Below are 23,199 nucleotides of genomic sequence, written 5' to 3'. Positions count from 1 at the left end.
TTATTGATTTTCCAAATGAGGAAAAAGGAACATAACCGAGGGACCTGCTGATTTGTTTTAAAAAAAAAAAAAGAAAGAAATTGGCCCTGAAGTAACTATAAGAAGCCTGGGCCATTATGGCCAGAAAAAGACCTCATAATCTGGATCGAGTTAACTGCCTGAAGTAAAAATAACACCAAAATGACAACATAGTTCTTAATAAAAAAAATACATATCAAGGTACATTGTAAAGGACAGTTAATAATTTAACTTGGAAAACACTTTGTATTTATTTTTTAAGTAACTATGTTATCATATGTTAAAAAAATTAATCAAAGGAAAAAAATAAAGAGATTTAGCAGAAGTCTCTGGATAAGGTTTGGGAAGCCCCGTGAGAAACACGTGAAGATGACAAATCCCTCTTCCTGGGGAGACAGACCCCACATGCACAAAACCTGGAACTCGTTCTGGGGGCCCCGAATGACCAAAGCCCAACCCAGGGCCGTGACTTCAGCTCCTCCATCAGGAAACCTCCTGGCTAGGCTCTGCCCTCTGCCACAGCCCCAGACGACCCCTCCACTGCCAAGACCTCTAGTGATGAAACATGACTAAATTCAAGGCTTTCTAACCCCACAAGAAACACTACGCATTACTCACACACAACACACGTGAACCTGGAAACCACCACAGCGGGGCCAGACACAGAAGGCTACACATCAAATGATTCACTGATATGAACCGTCTAGAAGGGGCGCAAAGTCAGTCAGCAGGTGCCGGGGCTGGGCACAGGTTCATCCTGGGAGATGAACATGTGCTAAAATCGAGCGAGTGATGGCTGCACAACTTCTGAACATACTAAAATTGCTGAACTGTGCAATTTAAATCGGTGAACTCAATAGTGTGTGACTATCTCACTAGTATTTATTTTTAGACCATTTAATGGCAGGCTAACCACTAAAGAGACCAGGCCATTGGTTTTCCTTGTGCATTTTAAAACCTTTTTCAGTTCAGTTCAGTAGCTCAGTCGTGTCCGACTCTTTGCGACCCCATGAATTGCAGCACGCCAGCCCTCCCTGTCCATCACCAACTCCCAGAGTTCACTCAAACTCATGTCCATCAAGTCGGTGATGCCATCCAGCCATCTCATCCTCTGTCATCCCCTTCTCCTCCTGCCCCCAATCCCTCCCAGCATCAGGGTCTTCTCCAAAGCGTTAACTCTTCGCATGAGGTGGCCAAAGTACTGGAGTTTCAGCTTCAACATCAGTCCTTCCAATGAACACCGAGGACTGATTTCCTTTAGGATGGACTGGTTGGATCTCCTTGCAGTCCAAGGGACTCTCAAGAGTCTTCTCCAACACCACAGTTCAAAAGCATCAATTCTTCGGCACTCAGCCTTCTTCACAGTCCAACTCTCACATCCATATATGACCACAGGAAAAACCATAGCCTTGACTAAACGCACCTTTGTTGGCAAAGTATTGTCTCTGCTTTTGAATATGCTATCTAGGTTGGTCATAACCCTCCTTCCAAGGAATAAGCATCTTTTAATTCCATGGCTGCAATCACCATCTGCAGTGATTTTGGAGCCCCCCAAAATAAAGTCTGACACTGTTTCCACTGTTTCCCTATCTATTTCCCATGAAATGATGGGACCGGATGCCATGATCTTTGTTTTCTGAATGTTGAGCTTTAAGCCAACTTTTTCACTCTCCTCTTTCACTTTCATCAAGAGGCTTTTAAGCTCCTCTTCACTTTCTGCCACACAGGTGGTGTCATCTGCATATCTGAGGTTATTGATATTTCTCCCAGCAATCTTGATTCTAGCTTGTGCTTCTTCCAGCCCAGTGTTTCTCATGATGCACTCTGCATAGAAGTTAAATAAGCAGGGTGACAATATATAGCCTTGACGTGCTCCTTTTCCTATTTGGAACCAGTCTGTTGTTCCATGTCCAGTTCTAACTGTTGCTTCCTGACCTGCATACAGGTTTCTCAAGAGAAAGGTCAGATGGTCTGGTACTCCCATTTCTGTGGAAATTTAAGAATTTTCCACAGTTTGTTGTGATCCACACAGTCGAAGGCTTTGGCATAGTCAATAATGCAGAAATAGATGTTTCTCTGGAACTCTCTTGCTTTTCAATGATCCAGCAGATGTTGGCAATTTGATCTCTGGTTTCTCTGCCTTTTGTAAAACCAGCTTGAACATCTGGAAGTTCACGGTTCACGTATTGCTGAAGCCTGGTTTGGAGAATTTTGAGCATTACTTTACTAGTGTGTGACATGAGTGCAATTGTGCAGTAGTTTGAGCATTCTTAGAATTTGACAAAACACAAAGATAGAAATAATAAAGGTAATTTTTTCAACATTTAAAAAAATATTTTTTAAAAGAACAAAATAAAAGTGAATTCATGAGGAAACACAGAATATAACATCCTCAGAAACAAATACTTTTGGTTGACATATAACGTATCTAAAATTAAGATCCATCGAAAAGATAAAGAAGGGAACACTTCCAAATCCACTCTGCACATCCAAGACCTTCCTGATACCAGAACCAAAAAGACAAGAAAACTATAGAACAATATTGCTCATAAATATAAATGCAAAATCCTTAGCAAAATACTAGCAAACTGAATTCAGCACTAATTTTAAAAGAATTATACACTAAATTCTTTACTGTCTAAGCCACCAGGGTAAAGAATCCACCTGCAATGTGGGAGACCTGAGTTTGACCCCTGGGCTGGGAAGATCCCCAGAAGGAGGGCATGGCAACCCACTCCAGTATTCTTGCCTAGAGTCCATAAGGTTGCAGAGAGTCAGACATGACTGAACAACTAAGCACTGCACAAATTCAAGAGGAATGCAGCCCAAGAGGGCCAGGACGGCTGAATATATGAAAATCCATCAATTCAGAAGCACAACAGAAGCACAAAATCTCAAAAGACTGTGAAAGAGCACCTCCAATACTCTCAATATTAAACTAGAAAAGACTGAATAAACTAGAAATGGAAGGGACCTTCCTCTGATAAGGGGCAGTGACAAAAATCAAACAACTACCATCATAGTCAGTGGTAAAAGACGGACTGCTCCCCCGAGATCGGCAATGGGGCTGGACCCATGCCCTCACACCTGCTTCAGCACTCTTGTAGGTTCTGGCCAGGGCAATCAGGCAAAGAGAAGAGAGAAGGCTTCCAGGTGGGAAAGGAACAAGCAAAACTATGCCTCTCTGCAAAAATCATGGTCTTCAATGTTGAAAATTCCAAAGAATCTATTAAAAATATTGGGACTAATAGGCCAGTTCAGCAAAGTGGCAAGACACCAGATCCAAGTATGGAAGTAACCTGCATTGCTACATGGTTGCAACAAGTAATCTGAAAACAGGAGTAAAAAATAACACCACTTACAGCAGCATCAAAATATAACATTTAGGAATAAATAAAAGAAATGCAAGGTTTACCACCTGAAGTGATAAAACAAAAACCTAAATAAAGCAACTGAGCAAATAAATGGAGAGACCCTCAGATTTCTGCAATGGGAAGACCTAACACTGTTGAGCAGACAACACCCTCAGAACACTTTGCAGACTCAGTGCAATTCCTACCGAGATCCCAAGGGTCTTAACACAGAAGCCAAAGCGCCGTTCACAGAGACACACGGACCTGCTTGGGGCTGAGGATCCACAACGACCTCGGGAAGGAACAGGGTAGGAGGCCACAAGCTATTGGCCTCCACTTGCCACCAGGCTGCAGCGACCAGGCCGAGGGGCAGCCCGGGGCCAGCACAGGCGCGCTCACCAGCGTCTCCTTGTCTCTCTGCCACCTGCTCCACAGCTGCGTGTCCGCTCGGCTGGGCCTCAGCTCCGCTCCCGTCCTCGCGTCCTTGCATGCATCCTGCTCTACCTGTCCCTGGCCCCACGCCGGCCTCTCCCGTGTTCCAGGCAGGGTCTCCGGAGGCGTCTTCGGCGCCGCACTTACCTCCTGTTCCCGCTCCACCTCCTCACGGTGCACGCGCGCCTCAGCCTCCAGGGCGTGCCGCTGCGCAGCCTCCAGCGCCACCTCCAGCTCGCGCACATGCTCCTCCCGGGCCCGCAGCTTCTGCAGCAGCGCCTGGTGCGGAGGCCTCTCCTGAGGCCGCCGGCTCAGCCTCTCCGTCAGGACGCGCTCGTGCTGCAGGGCCTCTGACAGCTCACGTGCGCGGTCCCGCTCGGCCTCCAGACTCCGCTGCAGCTCAGACATGTGGCCACGTTCCTGCGCCAGCAGCGCCTCACAGCGTGATGCCTCAATCTGCAGCTCCTGTCGCAGGTTGTCCTTTGCTGTCTGCTCATGTTTCAGCACCACACACAGCTGGTTGCTCTGGGCGCACTGCTGCTCCAAAGATGCCCTTAACTCCTACGTCAGGGAACAATGAGGAGAGAAAGATCAAACCAAGAGCAACAGCATCTAGCCAGTTTTCACAGCCAGAGCTTCTGACACTCTCCTTTGGGTGAAGGGGCACAAGCAGTAACCACCCACCTTGTGACTCTGGATGAGATGCTCTTCCGAGCACAGGGCCACCACCCAATTTGCCTCCTGCTCAAACCTGCAGCCCTGGACCCCACATGGTGCTCAGCTCTTCCAGGCCTGGGGGACACCCCTGACGCACTGCCACATGGCTGCCATGGGGCGCTGGCACTGCCTCTTCAGTACACGGGTGGGACACCCACAAGGCTTTGAAGCTGCGTTGGCCTTGCAGAAGCAACTGTGTGGCGGTGGTGGGGGCCGCACATGTCTATGCCCACAGGGATTCCCCTCACAGCCCCAGCCCAAGCCCCAGGGCCTGAGCCCCGTCACCTCCAGGGTCTTGGCGCTCTGGCCCTCTCTCTGCATGTGCTGCAGCCGCTCCTCCTCTAGCTGGCTCTGCAGGGCCTGCTCCTTCATGCGCTCACCCTCCAGCTGCTGCAGCGCTGCCTGCAGGTCACTCTCCTTACTATCCAGCATTGACCTGAGTGGAGACATGGGCTCTCAAAGGGACGTGGGACAGTGCCAGGGGCTCCCAGGACCCGGCAGGCGGGCCCTGCTGTGCATTCAGTCTCCACCCCCTACCAACCCATGGGAGCAGAGCAGCACTCCCCCACACCAATCAGGACATGGGGGGAAACCTGCTCCAGACATCGACTTTCACTTCAAGGCTGGGAAGAAGGTGGTAAGAACCATGCAACGCGCACTGAGTTTTGCCCAGAAGCCTGAAGAAAGGACGGCTAGAAGGGGGAGCCTTGCAGGAGGGCCGCACCTCATCTGGAGGACCTCCTTCTGCACGTCATTGAGGGACTTGAGCAGCCGCTCATTGTCCTGTCGACACTCGCAGAGCTCGGATTTCAGGTCTCTGACAGCGTTCTGCTCTGCCACCAGCAGCTTTCGGACATTATTTGCTTTCTCTTGCTCTTCGTTCAGGGTTTTCTGCAGGTCGCTTGCTATACATTTTTCCTGCTCGACCTTATACGCCAATAATTCAACTAAGAAAGATTAAATGAATTAAAATAGCATTATTCATGAGTCCAAAGTGAACAAACAATGACTAGCATACCATTAGTAACAAACTAACGGGGATGGAATATGTTCACTTTGAGGGGCTAGCGGGAGACAGGAAGTTTCTGTGACCCTGAAGCTGCTGTTTACAACTACACCAGGGTACTAAGGACACACGCCTTCTGCTCACACCACTGCCAGTTTCACCTCATGGCTGGTTGAGCGTCCAAAGACACACTGGGGGAGAACAAGTGGGACCACCCAGCCAGCCAGGAGGTCGTGTAATGCGACTGGGCGGGGGCACATGCCCTCTTGACCCCTGTGCTGTTCAGGCCTTGGTCTTCCAGGGACAGAGGCTGGAGTTCAGCCAAGATGGACCTGCATGGAGCCCACCCTGCCTAGGGCACAAAGCTTGGTGTGACCATCCGTGGTCACCCTGAAATGCCACCCCACCTGCCACTCCTCCCACCAGAGAATCTAGCCTGGATGGCTTCGCTGGAGAACTCTCCAAACACTAAGGCGGAGGCTGACGTCACCCTGACACTGAAATCAGAAGAAAAAAACTATAGACCTCAGGAACAGAGGTGCAAAACACTCGCAAACTCAGCCCAGAGGTGTGCGCGCAAGCTCCAGGGCGCCTCGCGGGCCATGCACTTGGTGGCCCGGGGAGAGGGGGGGCCCGGCCGTCGCGCCCGCACCAGCCGGCGGGTGAGTGTCGGGGCCGCACCCACCCTGCCTGCGCAGCCGGTGCTCCTGGCGGCTCCCTCGGGCCTCCGCGCTGGTCAGCGCCGTGCACAGCTGCTGTAGCTTCTCCTGGTTTTGCAGGTGCGTCATCCGCAGCTGGGCCCGCAGAGCCTGGATCTCCGACAGCAGGCTGCTCCTGTCTGACAGGCAGAGGCGCTCCAACGACCTCTCCTGCTGGTCCCCCTGAGACGGGGGGAAGAGGCAGGGTAGGGGGACGTCAGACACGGCAGGAGAGGGGCTCCCGAGGGCTGGGGGCTGGGCCGGAGCAGCCCCTGCTCCCAGGATCGCTGCCACAGGATGTCTGTGGCGACTGTGTGGTGTGAATGTGGGCATAGTGGCATTCAGACCCTCAGATCGCATGAGGCTCTTCCCCCAGCATCTTGGTCTCACTTTTTGGGCCAGGTCAACACCTGCCATGCACCCTGACCCTCTCTGCCGGGGAGAGGGTCGGGGCAGGAGAAGGGAGCTGGGGAGGCTGGCGGGAACAGAATTCCCAGGGCCTTACAGTGCAGACCCTCTGACCTTGGGCTCAGCGCTCATAACCTGTGGCTGGGCTGCCTAGAATTGCTGATTTGTTTTCAGGGAAAGAACAGTTATTTTCAGAACAGAGAGAGATACTAAAGGAAGATAAATGCATTGAGTTTTCCATTTCATGGAATTCATGCATTAAAAAGGAGTAGTCACTGCCTCTAAGGTCAGGTGTAATATGGGAACCGCAATTCACGCCTGAAGCACGCTCTGTCACCCTCTGTGTCAGCACTGGCTGCGGGGGAGTGGGGGCACGGCTCACCTGCTCATGAACCACCTTCTCCAGCCTCTCGAGCAGGGAGCCGCAGCCCCCAGGGCCCAAGCCACAGAGCTGGGGCCACAGCTCCACTCTCAGCATCTCCCGCTCCTTCTCAAAGGCCCCCTGTACAGCCTGCAGGAAGTCTCCGCTCCAGTCCAGGCCCACGTTGGAAGATGCCTAAAATATTGAAGCAAAAAACCCATGTTCCTACAGACGCATCCTGCAGGTTCAACAGGACCCACCTGACTGACAGGGACACATGCAGACCTCAAGCACCCTGGACAGGAGGAGCAAGCAGCACCTCTGGGGGCAGAGAACCCTTCAACCCCGGTGAAGATGGAACACACGCCAGCAAGCAAACCTCTTCCCACTGCTATACCAGAGCCCCAGGGCTAGGGGAGGCTGGACCCTGAGAGCGTGTGTGCAACGAGCCCAGGGGCTAGGGGAGGCCAGGCCAAGTGTCAGTGTGTGTGCACGTGCATATGTGTGTGTGTGTCCATGAGCTGCAGGGCTAGGGGAGGTCAGGCCCTGAGTGTGTATATGTATCTGTGTGTATGTGTGTACATGAGCCCCAGGTTTAGGGGAGGCCAGGCCCTGAGTTGTGTGTGTGCCCGTGTATGAGTGTGTGTTCATGAGCCCTGGGGCTAGGAGAAGCCAGGCCCTGAAGTGTGTGTGTGTGTATCTGTGTAAACGAGCCTGAGTGTGTCTGCATATGTGTCTGTGTGTGTGTACACAAACCTTGGGCTAGGGGAGGCCAGGCCGTGTGTTCGTGCACACACACATGCAGGTGCATCTATGTGGTGTGTGTGTGTGCGCGCGCGTGTGTGCGTGCGTGCATGCGTGTGTGTGTGTGCAGGTATGTCTGTATAGACCATGCATAGGCTGGCTGCCTTTTGGCGACCTTGGGCCCGCCTGCCTCCTTCCCCTAAAGCTCGGGGTCTGCCCACTGCTGCAGCCACACTCCAAGGCCAGCCAGCTCCCTGTGCGTGGGGACTCAGCTTCTGTCCCTCAGCTCCGTGCTGCCCCTCAGTCAAGGAGTGGGCACTGAGACTCTGTGGTCGAGGACCCTGCCCCAACACCCATCTCCATCATGAGCTGTCGCGCCTCTTCCCCCAGCCTCTCCTGCCTGAACAGGGTCAGGAAGGTGCTGACATGGGGCTGGAGCCCACAGGATGCAAGTGAGAGAGTGGCTGACCAGGCACGGCATCCCCGCCTATCGCTGACCTGCCTCTTGTCCCTTTACTCCCATTTCTTGACTGGTCCATGCCCACTGCTTCTCTTCTTTACCTTGAAGGCCTGTACCTTCTCTCCTTTCTGGGATCCTGGGGTGGGATGCTCCCTGGGAGCAGGCACTGCCTCCAGCAGGTCCTGGCCCCCCATTGGAATGCACTCGAGGGGGGCACTGGGCTCACTCCTGCTCAGGATGTGGGGGGGTCCTCGGTATTCGGACAGGGCCAGGATGTGGTGGCTCTCATCACACACCATCTGCAGCAAAGCCTGAAACAGACAAACATTTCATAAAGAAGGAAAAGAGGCGTGAAGCCTCTCACCATTACTGTCACCCATGAAGGCTCACCAGGCTGCCCCACAGCCTTTGAACAGAGTCCACTGCTCTGACCAAACTTTCCTCCTGTAACAGTCAGAGGAAAAGGCAGAGGAACCAGAGATCAACTTGCAAACATCCACTGGGTCACAGAAAAAGCAAGAGAATTCCAGAAAAACATCTACTTAATTGATTAGCTAAAGCCTTTGTGCGGATCACAACAAACTGTGGAAAATTCTTCAGGAAATGGCAATACCAGACCACCTTACCTGCCTCCTGAGAAACCTGTATGCAGGTCAAGAAGCAACTGAACTGGACATGGAACAACAGACTGTTTCCAAATAGGGAAACGAGTATGTCAAGGCTGTATATTGTCACCCTACTTATTTAACTTACATGCAGAGTACATCACAAGAAATGCCAGGCTGGATGAAGCTCAAGCTGAAATCAAGATTGCAGGAAGAAATAACAATAACTTCAGATATGCAGATGACACCACCCTTACGGCAGAAAGCGAAGAAGAACTAAAGCGCCTCTTGATGAAAGTGAAAGAAGCGCAAAAGCTGGCTTAAAATTCAACATTCAAAAAACTAAGATCATGGCATCTGGTCCCGTCACTTCATGGCAAATAGATGGGGGAAAAGTGCAAACAGTGACAGACTTTATTTTCTTCAGCTCCCAAATCAGTGCAAACAGTGACTGTCAGTTCAGTTGAGTCGCTCAGTCCTGTCTGACTCTTTGTGACCCCATGGATTGTAGCACACCAGGCTTTCCTGTCCATCACCAGCTCCCGAAACTTGCTCAAACTCATGTCCATCGAGTTGGTGATGCCATCCAACCATCTCATCCTCTGTGGTTCCCTTCTCCTGCCTTCAATCTTTCCCAGAATCAGGGTCTTTTTCAATGAGTCAGTTCTTCCCATCAGGTGGCCAAAGTATTGGAACTTCAGCTTCAGCATTAGTCCTTCCAATGAATATGCAGGACTGATTTCCTTTAGGATTGACTGGTTTGATTTCCTTGCAGTCCAAGGGACTCAAGAGTCTTCTCCAACACCACAATTCAAAAGCATTGCTTTTTTTTAGCACTCAGCTTTCTTATGTAGCCATGAAATTAAGGCACTTGAAGAAAAGCTATCACAAACCTAGACAGCATATTAAAAAGCAGAGACATCATTTTGCCAACAAAGGTCTGTATAGTCAAAGCTATGGTTTTTCCAGTAATCATATACAGATGTGAGAGTTGGACCATAAAGAAGGCGGAGTGCCAAAGAATTGATGCTTTCGAATTACAGTGCTGGAGAAGACTCTAGAGAGTCCCTTGGACAGCAAGGAGATCAAACCAGTCAATCCTAAAGGAAATCAACCGTGAATGTTCATTGGAAGGACTGATGCTGAAGATGAAGCTCCAATACTTAGGCCACCTGACATGAAGAGCTGACTCATTGGAAAAGACCCTGATGCTGGGACAGATTAAAGGCAGGAGGAGAAAGAGATAACAGAGAATGAGATGGTTGGATGGCATCACTGGTTCAATGGACATGAGTTTGAGCAAGCTCCGGGAGATGGTGAAGGACAGGGAAGCCTAGCGAGCTGCAGTCCATGGGGTTGCAAAGAGTCAGACACGACTCAGTGACTGAACAACCACCACCACCACCGTCAGAGACAAGTGAATTTCCGTGTGAGCTGCTCCAAGAGAGACCCTACAATCCAGCGTCCCACCTGCTCCCTCAGGTGGACACTCATTTCAGGGAAATCCACGGCCAGGTCAGCAAGATGCCAGGTGGCTCCATGGCTCTCTGGGACCAAAGCTGCCCTCCAGGAGGAAGACCCGAGGGCCACACAGTCACCCGTGCTTTGGCAAGGCACCTGCAGACAGTACCAAGCCGACCACTGACTACTGCAGCCCTCCCATGCCCCAGGTCGGCCAGAGTCCCCACCACGGGGTCTGTGAGCATAGGAAGGGTCTTCCACACCACTGGAATTTGGAAGGGTGGTTACAGAGCCATGGGATATGGGACACACCTGCCAGCTGTCCGTCCTATCCACAGAAGCTGAGAGCGGAAGGCGGCAGCCCCCACCCAGGGCCGTCCTCCTAGAAGCTGGAGCTACAACATCACATCTGGGTGCCAGGACCAAGCCCATGCCACGCACACACAGGCTCCACAAGGGCACCTTAGGGAAATGCAAAAAGAGCAACTTGGAGGCCTGTGACAGAGGACAACTAGTCACTCAACTATAACAGAAACAGGTTTTCCTCTAATTCTAATGATGTGGCTAAAAAACTGAAATATGCTGGATACCACAATATATGTTTATCTTGAAAGCAGTCATCTTTAACACCCTAAAACAATTTCACTTTAAAAAAACAGTGTACATGACACAGAATGGATGCAAACAGCAGCCACAGGAAAGGAGGGGTGGAGCCAGGGAGGGTCAAGTGGACAGGGGGCCCACAGGCCGTGGGTCACATGATGAGAAGCCACATGTTCTGAAAAACACACTGGAAAAGAACAGTGGTGACGAATGAGGTCCTCTGCCCTCGCCACCTGGACCCTCACCAGTGTCCCCAGCTTCAGGACAGGCCGAGCTATGACTGCCTGATGCTCCTGAGACTCAGCCCCAGGGTGAGAGGGCCACACGCCCCAGCTGAGGACAGCGAGGCACGGCGGGGGCAGCCGGCAGGGAACATGGAAGCTGGGCTCCAACTGATAGGATAAGCTGTCTCGGGGTGACCACTCCCGAGTTTCTCTCCCACCACCTCAGCACTTCCGAAAAGGCCTTTGCTGAGTTTGTTTCTTTCTTTCATTTCTAATTCCTAAGTATCAAATACTAAGTGTCAAAGCCTAAGCATAGAACATGGTGATTAACAACCAAATGGCTTCTTTAAAAATTACGAATCCTCATATGAGGTTTCCTGGGTTGGAAATACTAACAGAAATGTGTTTTTAAGGTCTTACATCATATAAAAAGTTGAGGAATATTAAAAAAGAAAAGAAGAAGAAACAGCTACAAGACATTACTTCAACTACAATTCTTACAGGAATAAAAACAGTATCATTTTGAATAGAATTTCAAAGAAAATTTTACTTAACATCAAAATTGTTTTCTTTGTGGACACTTACTACCTGAATAAAACAGGACAGTGGGGGCTCTCTGGTAGTCCAGTGGTTAAGAATCCACCTTGCAATGCAAGAGACATGGGTTTGATCCCTGGTTTGGGAAGATCCCACACGCCGTGGAGCAACTAAGCCCGAGTCCCACAGCTGCTGAGCCAGCACTCTAGAGCACACGAGCCTCAACGACTGAAGGCCTGAAGCCTGCGCGCCTGGAGCCTGGGCTCTGTCGAGAAGCCACCAGAGCAGCCCATGCCCCACAGCGAACAGCGGCCCCAGCTCGCTGCAGCTGAAGAAAGCTCACCAGCAGCGAGGAAGACCCAGCACGGCGCTGCAGCTGGAGAAAGCTCACCAGCAGCGAGGAAGACCCAGCACAGCCAAAGAGTGAAAAAAAAAAAAAAGGAATAGTGACATATTTACTTATTCAGCCAAGTTTACATCAATGGTTTTGCCATTAAAAGATTTCTAAAGTGAAGACAGAAGAAAACCTGAGAAAAGTTCCCCCCAAATTCTGCCTTTCAGGGCAGGGGAGGCATTAACTGACCTTACTGTGGTCATTTCGCAACACAGACATGTAACTCCTTATGCTGTCATGTGTCAGCTAAGCTGGAAAAATGTTTATATTCTGCCTCCAGGTTAAATCCCTGGACGCCGATGGGGTGGCCATCTCTCCTCATCACACAGAACTAGCTTGACCCGAGAGCTCCTCTGGAGCACAGCTGTGAGAGGCCAACACGGACTCAGCCCTGGGACCCAGGAGCTGCCCGAGGGGAGGCTCAGGGTGACCGACAGGGCTTGCAGAACACAGACTCACTGGACCCCCTGTCGTTCCCACCATCCTGAGATCAGCAGCAGTGGGAATATGGCAACATCCTGGTGTGCCCGTGGCATGCGATGCCAAACACATGTTCTTTTGGGGCTGTATGAGCAAAGAGCAACGATCTTCCTTCTCAAGAGCAAAGAACAGCACCTCGTGCAGACTCAGGGAAGGATGAAAACACACCTGTGAGCCACGGGCCTGCAGCAGAGCGGGAGCCTGCAGAGCACAGCCCCTCCTGCCTCTGAGGGTGCCCAGCTGGGGGTGCCCTGGCACAGAGCCCCCAGGTCGTCTCAGGAAAGCCTCCAAGGCCAAATAAACAAGAACCACACCTGCTTCCCAAACAGGGCTGTGAGTTCCAGCATCTGAACTAGACTCGGGACACACATCAAGTTTTGTCTTGAGACTCATGACGACGCTGTGCAGGCAGGCCCAGTGTGTGCTGTGCTGTGACAGGCACTATGGGAGGCACTGGTCCCCCAAGCATGGCCGTGGCTCCTCCAGTGTAGCAGGGCACCCACCTGGGACAACTGTCCCTATGACCCTCCCAATAGCAGCATCTCTCCTCCCAGAAATACGACACAAGGCACAAAGTCAGAGCAGGGCTGAGGCTCGTACAGGTACTGACCGGCCAGAGGGAAGGCCCCTTGAGCTGGCCTGTCCCCAAAGCCACTACCTTCACTTGCTTCGGATGGACTTCCTTCTCCTTCATGGCGTCCAGCGGCCGTTGGCAGTCCCTGGGGGTGATGAGGGGTGCTGCAGGGCTGGCAGCGGGAGCTCCCAGTCTTCCCAAATCTTGGCTCAGTGGTTCTGCAAACTCCACACCGCCACCTGGAAACACACTGCACAGTCAGGGCTGGACTGGCCCAGAAGTCTAACTTCTCACACGTGCCAAGGAGCACTCAAACACAGCAAAAGACAGAGAGAAACAGAGACAGAGAGTCAGAAGAAAACAGAGTCAAGGCAGCTAACAGAAAACATCAGAAAAACTGACATTCCCGGAGAAGTGACAAGGGCAGTGTCATTCAGAAAGAGGAATAGAAGCCTCACGGGAAAAGGAAGAATCAGAAATCAAAACAGAATTCAAACAGTAGGAAGCTTAAGAAGTTCTGAAAATTCTCTTGGATACGAGAACAAGAATACAAAGATGTGGAAAAAGAGAAAATAAAGTTTTAAGTCCAGGAGGTCCAACATGTGGTCAATAAGAACGAAGACGACAGAAGAGAGGAAGCTCACGGGAGACAACCCAGGGAGTAAGAGGCGTTCTCAGGTGGATGACATGCTCTGGGGCCAGGAGCTACACCCACCACATCCAGGCCCAGGACCACGGGCTCCAAACTCTGCAGGAACCTGCCTGCCTGCCCGCCCACAGTCAAGCCCAAGCCTCAAATCAGGAAGATGTCAACGTTTATACAAAAAGCACCTCGCACACACTTTTCTCCAGAAACTTGAAGAGAACAGAAACGACAAGGGGTCTGATCCGAGGCAAGGACCACATCCACAACATGGGGAAGGCCGTGGAGGGCAGCGCACAGCCGCCCTTAGACACGTGTCCTTGAAGTGCAGGCTCTCTTGGCTGGTGATGGGGCAGAGGGTGCAGGATGGGCTTGCAGGGATCAGGGCAGGATGTGGGCGGGGTTGTTGCCAGGAGGCGGAGACCTGTTAATTTAACTAGAGGCTGTGATTTAGGAACAAACACTAGAGTGAACTTCTGAAAGCTAAATGTGGCGTCCTCAGGACAGTGGACAAGAGGCTGCATGGGGATGTACCTTGCAGCCGCTCACACTGTTACATTGCGCAGCTGCTGCCGGGGAGAAGCAAGAGCGTCAGCTGGAAAGAGCTGGCCCCCAGCTGCGAATGCTGACACGGCCTCGATCCGGACTTCATCGCTGCCCTGTCATCAAAAGCACCCCGGGAGCCAAGGAGGACTTCATTAAAACGTCAAAACACCTTGTGGTAACTCACTTATAAAAATCTAACAATTATATAAGAAAGTGTGAGGTCAGGGAGCCATGGTGCAGTGACCACTGCTGTGACGATACAGGCAGGACCACCAAGAACCATCGATAGAGGCTAAGTGGATCTGAACATGAGAAGAGACCATTCCAAGGTCTTGAGAACCTACCCAGGACACTGGGCTGTTCAGAAGGAACAAGATGCAGACTGGCAATATGACCACAGGATCTGAGCTGATCTGCAGGAAGAGCGCGGCACCATTACTGTGCTTCCAATTCCCTCAGAGACACTGTTACATGCTCACACACGCCAACAGGCCTGCCGAGGACCTCAGGGATCCTCACGGCCGGAGCTCTGTGCCTGGCACCTGGCCTGCCTTCCTGTCTCCACCCTGCAAAGGACATCTGGATTCATGGTGCTGGCCGCTGCTAGTTTCTGTAAAGGGCACTAACAGGACAAAACCTCAGGAACGTCTGTGGACTAGATGCTGCCCCAAGGGGGACGTCCTGACACGAGTACAGTGCTGTGGACTGGACCCCACGAAATACATGTGACCTTCTCAGGAATAAAATGGCTTCAGGTCCTCAAGTAACAGAACACAAACCCAGGGGGAGACAGAGACAGATGCAGAGACACAGAGACGCGGGCCAGTCTATGCTATGAAACTGTAAAAACAAAGTTTGTGGCTGACTCACTTTTTCCATCGCTTTTTCCTTCTAACCCGAGAGGAGGTGATCTTGACTTTTCTTGAGAATCAAGAGATGTTATGATAAAATCTTCAACATCTTTCTCCTGTTCAAACACACAGGTTTTTAAATGGTCACAAAATGATAATGTTTTATACCACAGAATTGAACTTGCCAGATGGAAACTTTCTAAGACCTGAATTTATCACCTTCCCACAAAGAACTCAAACAAAAAAGGGTTCAAAGCTGGTGGACACAAGGTCATAACGTTTGTTTTAATCAAACTCATCTACAGTTCTCTAGGAATATTTTAAAGATGTCACTGGCAAGTATTTCAGATTTTTAAAATTTTGCACGATGTGTGGTAGCATATGGATACGAAATGGGAGCATATGGATATGGAATGGTAATACACAGATACTTCAAACTGCATGTATCCTATAATTTTCATCTAATCCATGATACACAGATCTCAAAACTATGTTCGATAAAATATAATCTAACCCTAAAATAATATGTTGAAGTGTCCTTGAAACTGATTACATTGTATGTAGAGCCTGTGAAACATGAAATACAACTGAACATAAACCTAAAAAACATATTCTAGACTAAGAGCTGATATGCAGACCACGCATGAAGATGGGTTTGTGACGACACTTCCCAAAGCCAGTGTGACTTAGCCAACTCAGGCATGCAGTGGATCTGAGTAAGACTAATGCATTTCATGTACTGTTAAAAACACCCCAAGTGCTCTGGATGTTCCTATTATAGATTTGGGTCCGTCCTGCAGAACGCTGACCGTCCCTACACTGCTGACCAAGGGAGTGCCAACTGCTCACCCACGCCTGGCCAGATGGCCACCTCAAGAGGTGAGCCAACAATGGCTGCAGCTGTGACTCCACCGGCCACAGAGACACAGCCCAGTGTGAACAAACTGGCCTTCAGCACATGGACCCAGATCAGGACTTACCACAGGCACCCGCTGAGCATGGTGGTCCGCAGAGGGAGTGCTGTCTGCAGCCAATGGAGACCCCACCCACTTAGGGGCTGTTCCTGCAGCTGACTTGCCCGGGTAACAAAGCTGCCCCGACTGGGCAGCCTGGAGCAGGTGGGTGCTTGTCCCATCCCAAAGCGAGGTGTCCAGGCTGTGCAGGCTCAGGGCATCTGAGCAGGGTGTCAGGGGCAGGCTGGGCGGGGGCTCAAGGGCTGAGTCCTCCCTGACAACCTCAGGGGAGCTCCAGGGGGACAGGTCCATCGTCCTGAGCACATTCTTCAAGGGCTTGGACCCCTGGGAGCGGGTGAGGCCCTGGGAGCGCCCATGCAGGTGGCCCTGCAAGCAGAGTGACCTGTCCCGCAAAGTGACCGGCTCTCCCGCGGGAGCATCTGGCTCATTTCTTATCAATGAATCTGAATTTCCAGTGACCTCAGCTAGATCCCATAACATGTTAAATGTATCAATAGGAGGTGATTTGTCAGTTTCTTCACTGTTATCAGAACCATCACTCAAACCATCTTCTAAAGCACATGGAGATGCCAATGCCTGCTGATATTTAAAGTCCTCCATCTCGATGTTTTGGAAGCTCATGGAACACACCAGATGGTTCAGTTTTTCTTGAAGTTGTTTCACCTGAGCTATGAGATCAACTTTCTGTAGCCGACAATCTTCCAGTAGTTTTCCCTTATCCTGCAGGTAAGGAAGAACACGCATACAGTAAAATGACTGGATTTCATGTTGTCACATGTGCCTGTCTGTTATTTACGAGCCAGTTTCAGAGACTGTCTGAACAATTAAGGATGTGGTTCCACAATGAGCCCTTTGTCCCTCTAGACTCTTTAAGATTTTAAGCTTTTAAAAATCCCACGAAGGGCTCAAAGCTTAAAACTTGTTCCCTAAGGCAACCATTGGAGACAGTCTGGAAGGATGGTAGGGCAGACAGCACCAGGGGCCCCTTTCCCACCTGGAAGACAGCCATACTGGCAGAACATGTCCAATATGACTATTCTGGAACTCTGCAGTCTATTGAAGGACTAGAGGGTAACTGCTCTCAGCTCTTAGCACAGAAGCACTACCCAACCCCCACTCCAGGGCCTGGGGGCAGCTGTGCACGTGCCCTGAAGCATCCGCAGGAAGCAGGGTGGGCTGCTCTCTGAAAACCGGGAGTGGCGCTCTGACTGCTGCTCCTGATCAGAGGAGCAGAGACAGCCAGCCTGCTGCACCTGCCCACCTGGCGAAAACGACTTCCAAGGGATTGAAAGGACTGGTGCCCTCTTACGCCTACCAAAGTGTTTTCCTCTTTGGGGAAAAATTGTAAACTAGGACATTCAAAAACAACTGCATATGCAGAGGAAATTATAAAGTGACTACATGTGCCTTGGAAAAAGCAATAGGCTCAGAAAAGACCTGAGAACCTAAGTTTATATCTCACGCTGATCCTCTGCACAGAGACATCAATCCAAAATAAAAATAACAACCCCGCAAGAACAACAACAACAAAAACAAATACTGAGAAGGAAGGAGACTACAATTTCTAGGTTTACATTAGTAAGATTAAAAAGGTTCAGTGTTCAACAGTAACAACAAAAATCACCAAAAAAAAAAAAAAAGGAAATAGGAAAGTATAGATTCTGCACAGGAAAAAGCATGTCTATAGAAATAATCCTTGAAAAAGACTCGATGGTGAATGAATAAAGACTTTAACACAACTGTCTTAAAGATGCTCAAAGAACTAAGGAAAATATGAAGAAAGTGTAAAAAAAAAATTATGCACAAAACAGAAACATCAATAAAGAAAAAAGAAATCACAAAGAAATTCTGGAGTTGAAAACTATAATAACTGAAATTTAAAACTCACTAAAGGGATTCAATGGAGAAGGAAATGGCAACCCACTCCAGTGTTCTTGCCTGGAGAATCCCAGGGACGGGGGAGCCTGGTGGGCTGCCATCTCTGGGGTCGCAGAGTCGGACACGACTGAAGCGACTTAGCAGCAAAGGGATTCAAGGGTAGATCTGAGAAGGCAGAAGAAAGAATTAGTGAATGTGAAGACAGAATGACGGAAATTACCAAGGCTGGGAAGGAGGTTGAGAAAAGTAAACGGAGCCTCAGGTAGCTGTGGGACACCACTCAACAAGCCAACAGACACACCAATGGAGTCCCAGAAGAAGGGAGAGAAGGGGAGGCAAGAGAACAAACAGGGACATAATGAATGACCTTTCCAAATCTGATGAACGATATGAACATAAGTACCCAGGAAACTCAACCAACTCCAAGTAAGATGAACTCAGACTGACACTAGGACATGTCATAATCAAACTCACACAAAGCCAAAGTGAGACTCTTGAAAACAGCAAGAGAGAAGTGACTCGTATACAAAGATCGTCAGTAAGAGTATCAACAGATCTCTCCACCAGAAACTTTGAAGGCCAGAGGACAGTGGGTCTGTATATTCAAAGGGCTAGAAGATGAAGAACTGTCAACTAAGAATCCTAAATCCAGCAAGACTCCTTCAAGAGGAAGTGAGAAATAAGACATTCCCAGATAAACAAAAGTTGAGGGAGGTTGTTACCACTAAGTCCTGCCCAGTAAGGAATGTTCAAGAGAGTTGTTTAGTTGCTAAGCCCAGCAGACTGCTCTGTCCATGGGATTTCCCAGGCAAGAATATCGGAGTAGGTTGCCATCTCCTTCTCCAGGGGATCTTCCTCACTCAGGGACTGAACCTGTGTCTCCTGCACTGGCAGGCAGATCCTTTACCTGAGCCACCAGGGAAGCCCCCATTCAAGAGAGTCCTGCAGGGGGAATGAAAGAACCCTAGACAGTAACGCAAAGCTGTACAGAGATAGAAGGATCTCATTGGGTAAACACATGGGCAGTTATAAAATCTAACATTATTGTAACAATGGTTTCTAACTGCATTTTTCGTTTTCATCCTGATTTAAAAGACATATATATTCTTAAGTTATTAATCTAAAAGTTAGCATTACTGTAACTTTAGTTTCTCACTCCACATGTGTTTTCTACACAATTTAAGAGATTAATGCAATGAAAGGAATTATTAGTTTATGTTTTGAGGCACACAGTTATAAAGATGTCTTTTTATTACATCAAAAATCAAAAGGAGTGGGGATGGAACTAAAAGGAACAGAGTTTACGTGTTATTAAACTTAAGCTGGTATAGATGCAAATCAGTATTTTGTGTTAGGATGCTAATTGTGAAAACAGCAATAGAACATACACAAAGAGAAATCAATTAAATGCAAGAAAAGACAGTAATGTAGGAAATGAGGGATCAAAAAGAGCTATAAGGCATAAAGAAAACAGCAAAATGGCAAAAGCACAGGATTCCTTATCAGTAACAACTTTACATATAAGTGGCTAAAGCTCTCCAAAGACAGAGACTTGCAGAATGGATAAGAACACATGATCCAACTCTCGGGCTGGCCAAAGGGCCATTCGCTGTTTCCCTTGAGACGGCTCCAGCACTGCTTAGTTGTGTTTAACAGCATTCGAAAAAATTTTGTTAGACCGTATTGTGACTGTGTCATATCAGCATGCATTTTTAATAAAACATCAAAATTGGTGAGTTTTTGTGTGGCCATTTTAAGATGGAAGAAAAGCAACATTTTTGGCATACTATGCTTTATTATTTCAAGCAAGATAAAAATGCAATTGAAAAGCAACAGATTTGTTCAGTGTATGGAGACCACGCTGTGACTGATCAAACGTGTCAAAAGTGGTAACATTTCATACTGGACATTTCTCACTGAGCGATGCTCCAAGGTCAGGCAGACCGGTTGAAGTTGTTACCAATCAGAGATATTAATTGAGACCAAGCAACATTGATTCATGGGGTTACAAAGAGTAGGACACGACTGAGTGACTGAACTGAACTGAATATTATACCATGCAGTAGATAGCCGACGTACTCAAAATATCCAAATCAAGTGTTGAAAATCATTCGCACCAGCTAGGTTATGTTAATTGCTTTGATGTTTGGGCTCCACATTAGTTAAGTGGAAAGAACCTTCTTGACCATACTTCCACCACACGTGATTCTTAAACGTAACAAAAATGTTTCATTTTTAAAACAAATTGTGACAGGCAATGAAAAGTAGATATTGTACAATAAAGTGTAATGGAAGAGATCATAGGGCCAGTGAAATGAACCACCACCAACTACACCAAAGGCTGTCTTCATCCAAAGAAAGTAATGTTGGGTATACGGCAGGATGGGAAGGTAGTCATTTATCATGAGCTCCTTCCAGAAAAACCAAAGAATAAATTCCAACAAGTACTGCTCCCAGTTAGACCAACTGAAAGTGGCACTCAATGAAAATCAGTCCAAAATTAGTCAAGAGAAAAGTCACAGCCTTCCATCAGGATAAGCAAGACTGCATGTTTCCTTGATGACCAGGCAAAAACTGTTACAGACTGGGAAGTTCTAATCATTCACTGTATCCAGCAGACATTCCACCCTTGGATTTCCATTCATTTCAGTCTACAAAACTCTCTTAAAGGAAAAAATTTCAGTTTCATGGAAGAATTTAAAAGGCAACTTTTAAAAGATAAAAACTTGGGAAGATGGAATTAGGAAGTTGCCTGAAAAATGGCAGAAGGTACTACATTGTTCAATAAAGTTCTTAGTGAGGATGACAAATGTTCCTTTTATATTAACTTTAAAACCTAAGGAACACTGCGGTCAATTCAATACAGGCTGTCCGCAGCAGTTCACTTTAAACCCAAAGACACAAACAGGTTGAAAATAAAAGGATAAGAAAAGATATTCCATGCAAACAGTAACCAAAGAAGAGCAGGTGACCCTTTCAATATCAGACAAAATAAATTTAAGCCAATAAAAGTTATAAGAGACAAAGAAGGAGATTGAATCAATAATAAGAAACCTCCCTATGAAACAAAGCACTGGACCCGATCCCTTTGCTGCTGAATTCCACCAAACATGTAAAGAAATACTATCGATTCTTCTCAAACTTCTCTAGCAAGCTGAAAAGGAGGAAGCATCAGGCCCAGATGAGTTCACTGGTGAATTCTGCCGAACATTTAAGAAAGAAATTATACCGATTCTTTGCAGTCTCTTTCCTAGCACAGAAGCAAAGGGAATGCCTCCTGATTCATTCTATGAGGCCTGCATTACCTTAAAGCCAAAGATACTACAAAAAATGAAAACTATAAATCAACATCCCTTATATTTATGCAAAAATTCTTAACAAAATAATAGCAAATCAAATTCAATAGGATATTAAAAGGGTTATACATAATTAAGCGGTAGTTATTCCTTAAATTCTACATAGGAAAATCAGTCAATGTAATATGGCACATTAACAAAAAAAAAAGGAAGAAAAAGTCACATATCATGTCAGTTGATGCAGAAAAAGCATTGGACAAAATCGAATACCCTTTCACAACATTCAATTCAGCATACTAGAAGCAAAAGGAAACTATGTTAACACATAAAAGCCACACAAGAAACCCACAGTGAACACCATACTCAAGGATGAAAAACTGAAAGCTTTTCCTCTAGGATAAGGAACAAAGAAAGGATGACCAATTCCCTTCAACACAGTACTAAAAATCCTAGCCAGAGCAATTAGACAAGAGAAAGAAATAAAGGGCATCCAAACTGGAAAGGGAGAAGTAAAATGATCTATATTCAAAGATGATATGATCCTACATGTAGAAAACCTAAAGATTCCCCAAAGAAACTGTTAGAACCAATGCAGGAATTCAGTAAAATTGCAAGATACAAAGTCAGCATATAAAGTCAGCTGCATTTCTATACAGGAACTATCTGAAAAGAAAATTAAAACAATTCCATTTATGACAACAACAACAGAAAGAAGAAAGGAAAAATTAACCAAGAATTTATCAAGTAGGTGAAAGACTTGTACAATGGAACTACAGATACTGTTAAAAGAAATTAAAGAGGACATAAAATAAGTGGAAATATGTCTCATGGCTATGGATTTAAAGGCTTGGTATTAAAATTAAAATGTGTGTCAATACCATCCAAAGCATTCTACATATGCAAAGCTGTTCTATCAAAATTCCAAAGACCTTTTTTTACAGAAATTAAAAAACCCATTCTGAAATTCATAAGGTGTTTTAAAGGACCCTGAACAGCCAAAATAATCTAACAAGAACAAAACTGAAGGACTCAGTACTTCTTGATTGTAAAATTTATGACAAAGCTATAATAATCAAAACAGTGTCAGATTCACATAAAAACAGACATAGGAACAAGTACAGAAAGCCTAGAAATAGACATTTGCATATACTATTAAACGATTTTTGACAATGGTGCTAAGATCCTTCAGTGGAAAAGGACAGTCTTTTCACAAATGATGCTGGGAATATAGGACATTAACATGCAAAAGAATGAAGTTGGACCCTTACCTAAAACCACATATAAAAATTAACCCCAAATAGATCAAAGACATAAAACTATAACACTCTGAGAAGAAAACATGGCAAAAACGTCACGATGCTGAATTTGGCAACGATTGCCTGTATATTACACCAAAGATATCGGACAGATAAAAGACAAACTGGACTTCATGACATTTTTAAAATTTGTGCATCAAAAGACACTGTCCACAGAGTAAAAATGCAACACACGAAATGGGAAAAAATATTTACAAATCATACACCTGATAATACATGGGATCTTCATTATTTAACCAATACTTTAGTCACCTGTTGTAAAGAACTGACTAAGTGGAAAGACCCTGACGCTAGTAAGGATTGAAGGCAAAAGGAGAAGAAGGTGGCAGAGGATGAGATGATTAGATAGCATCACCAACTCAATGGACATGAACTTGAGCAAACTCCAGGAGATAGTGCAGAAAAGGGAAGCGGGGTGTGCTGCAGAACATGAGGTTGCAAAGAGTCCGACAGAACTTAGCAACTGAACAACAATACCTGAAAATGGATTAATATACCCAGAAATATATAAAGAACTCCTAAAACTCAATTTAAAAAAACCATACAACCTGATTCAAAATTTGCCATGATCAGACATCTCTCTAAAGAACATATATAAATAGCCAATGAGCACATGAAAA

At 47.5% G+C, this 23,199-nt stretch overlaps 1 protein-coding gene across 20 annotated transcripts in view; it reads right to left on the bottom strand.

Annotated features, from left to right (window-relative positions):
• PCNT (pericentrin) overlaps window positions 1-23,199 on the bottom strand; it is a 106,801-nt gene that overhangs the window by 15,733 nt on the left and 67,869 nt on the right. For 13 of the 20 annotated variants that reach the window (XM_069566749.1, XM_069566845.1, XM_069566759.1 and 10 more), the window contains 9 exons: window positions 16,096-16,809; window positions 15,135-15,231; window positions 13,160-13,314; window positions 8,314-8,508; window positions 7,015-7,188; window positions 6,212-6,407; window positions 5,245-5,467; window positions 4,806-4,956; window positions 3,771-4,364 (listed from right to left, as the gene is read on the bottom strand). In XM_069566749.1, the coding sequence (XP_069422850.1) occupies window positions 3,771-4,364; window positions 4,806-4,956; window positions 5,245-5,467; window positions 6,212-6,407; window positions 7,015-7,188; window positions 8,314-8,508; window positions 13,160-13,314; window positions 15,135-15,231; window positions 16,096-16,809 (2,499 nt within the window). The remainder of the gene's footprint in view (window positions 1-3,770; window positions 4,365-4,805; window positions 4,957-5,244; window positions 5,468-6,211; window positions 6,408-7,014; window positions 7,189-8,313; window positions 8,509-13,159; window positions 13,315-15,134; window positions 15,232-16,095; window positions 16,810-23,199) is intronic. The other 7 variants (XM_069566861.1, XM_069566889.1, XM_069566871.1 and 4 more) reach the window with 1 other exon arrangement.

This window comes from Ovis canadensis, chromosome 1, assembly GCF_042477335.2.
Source record: "Ovis canadensis isolate MfBH-ARS-UI-01 breed Bighorn chromosome 1, ARS-UI_OviCan_v2, whole genome shotgun sequence".
Classification (NCBI taxonomy): Eukaryota; Metazoa; Chordata; class Mammalia; order Artiodactyla; family Bovidae; genus Ovis; species Ovis canadensis.
This window is presented reverse-complemented; position numbering and strand designations above follow the sequence as displayed.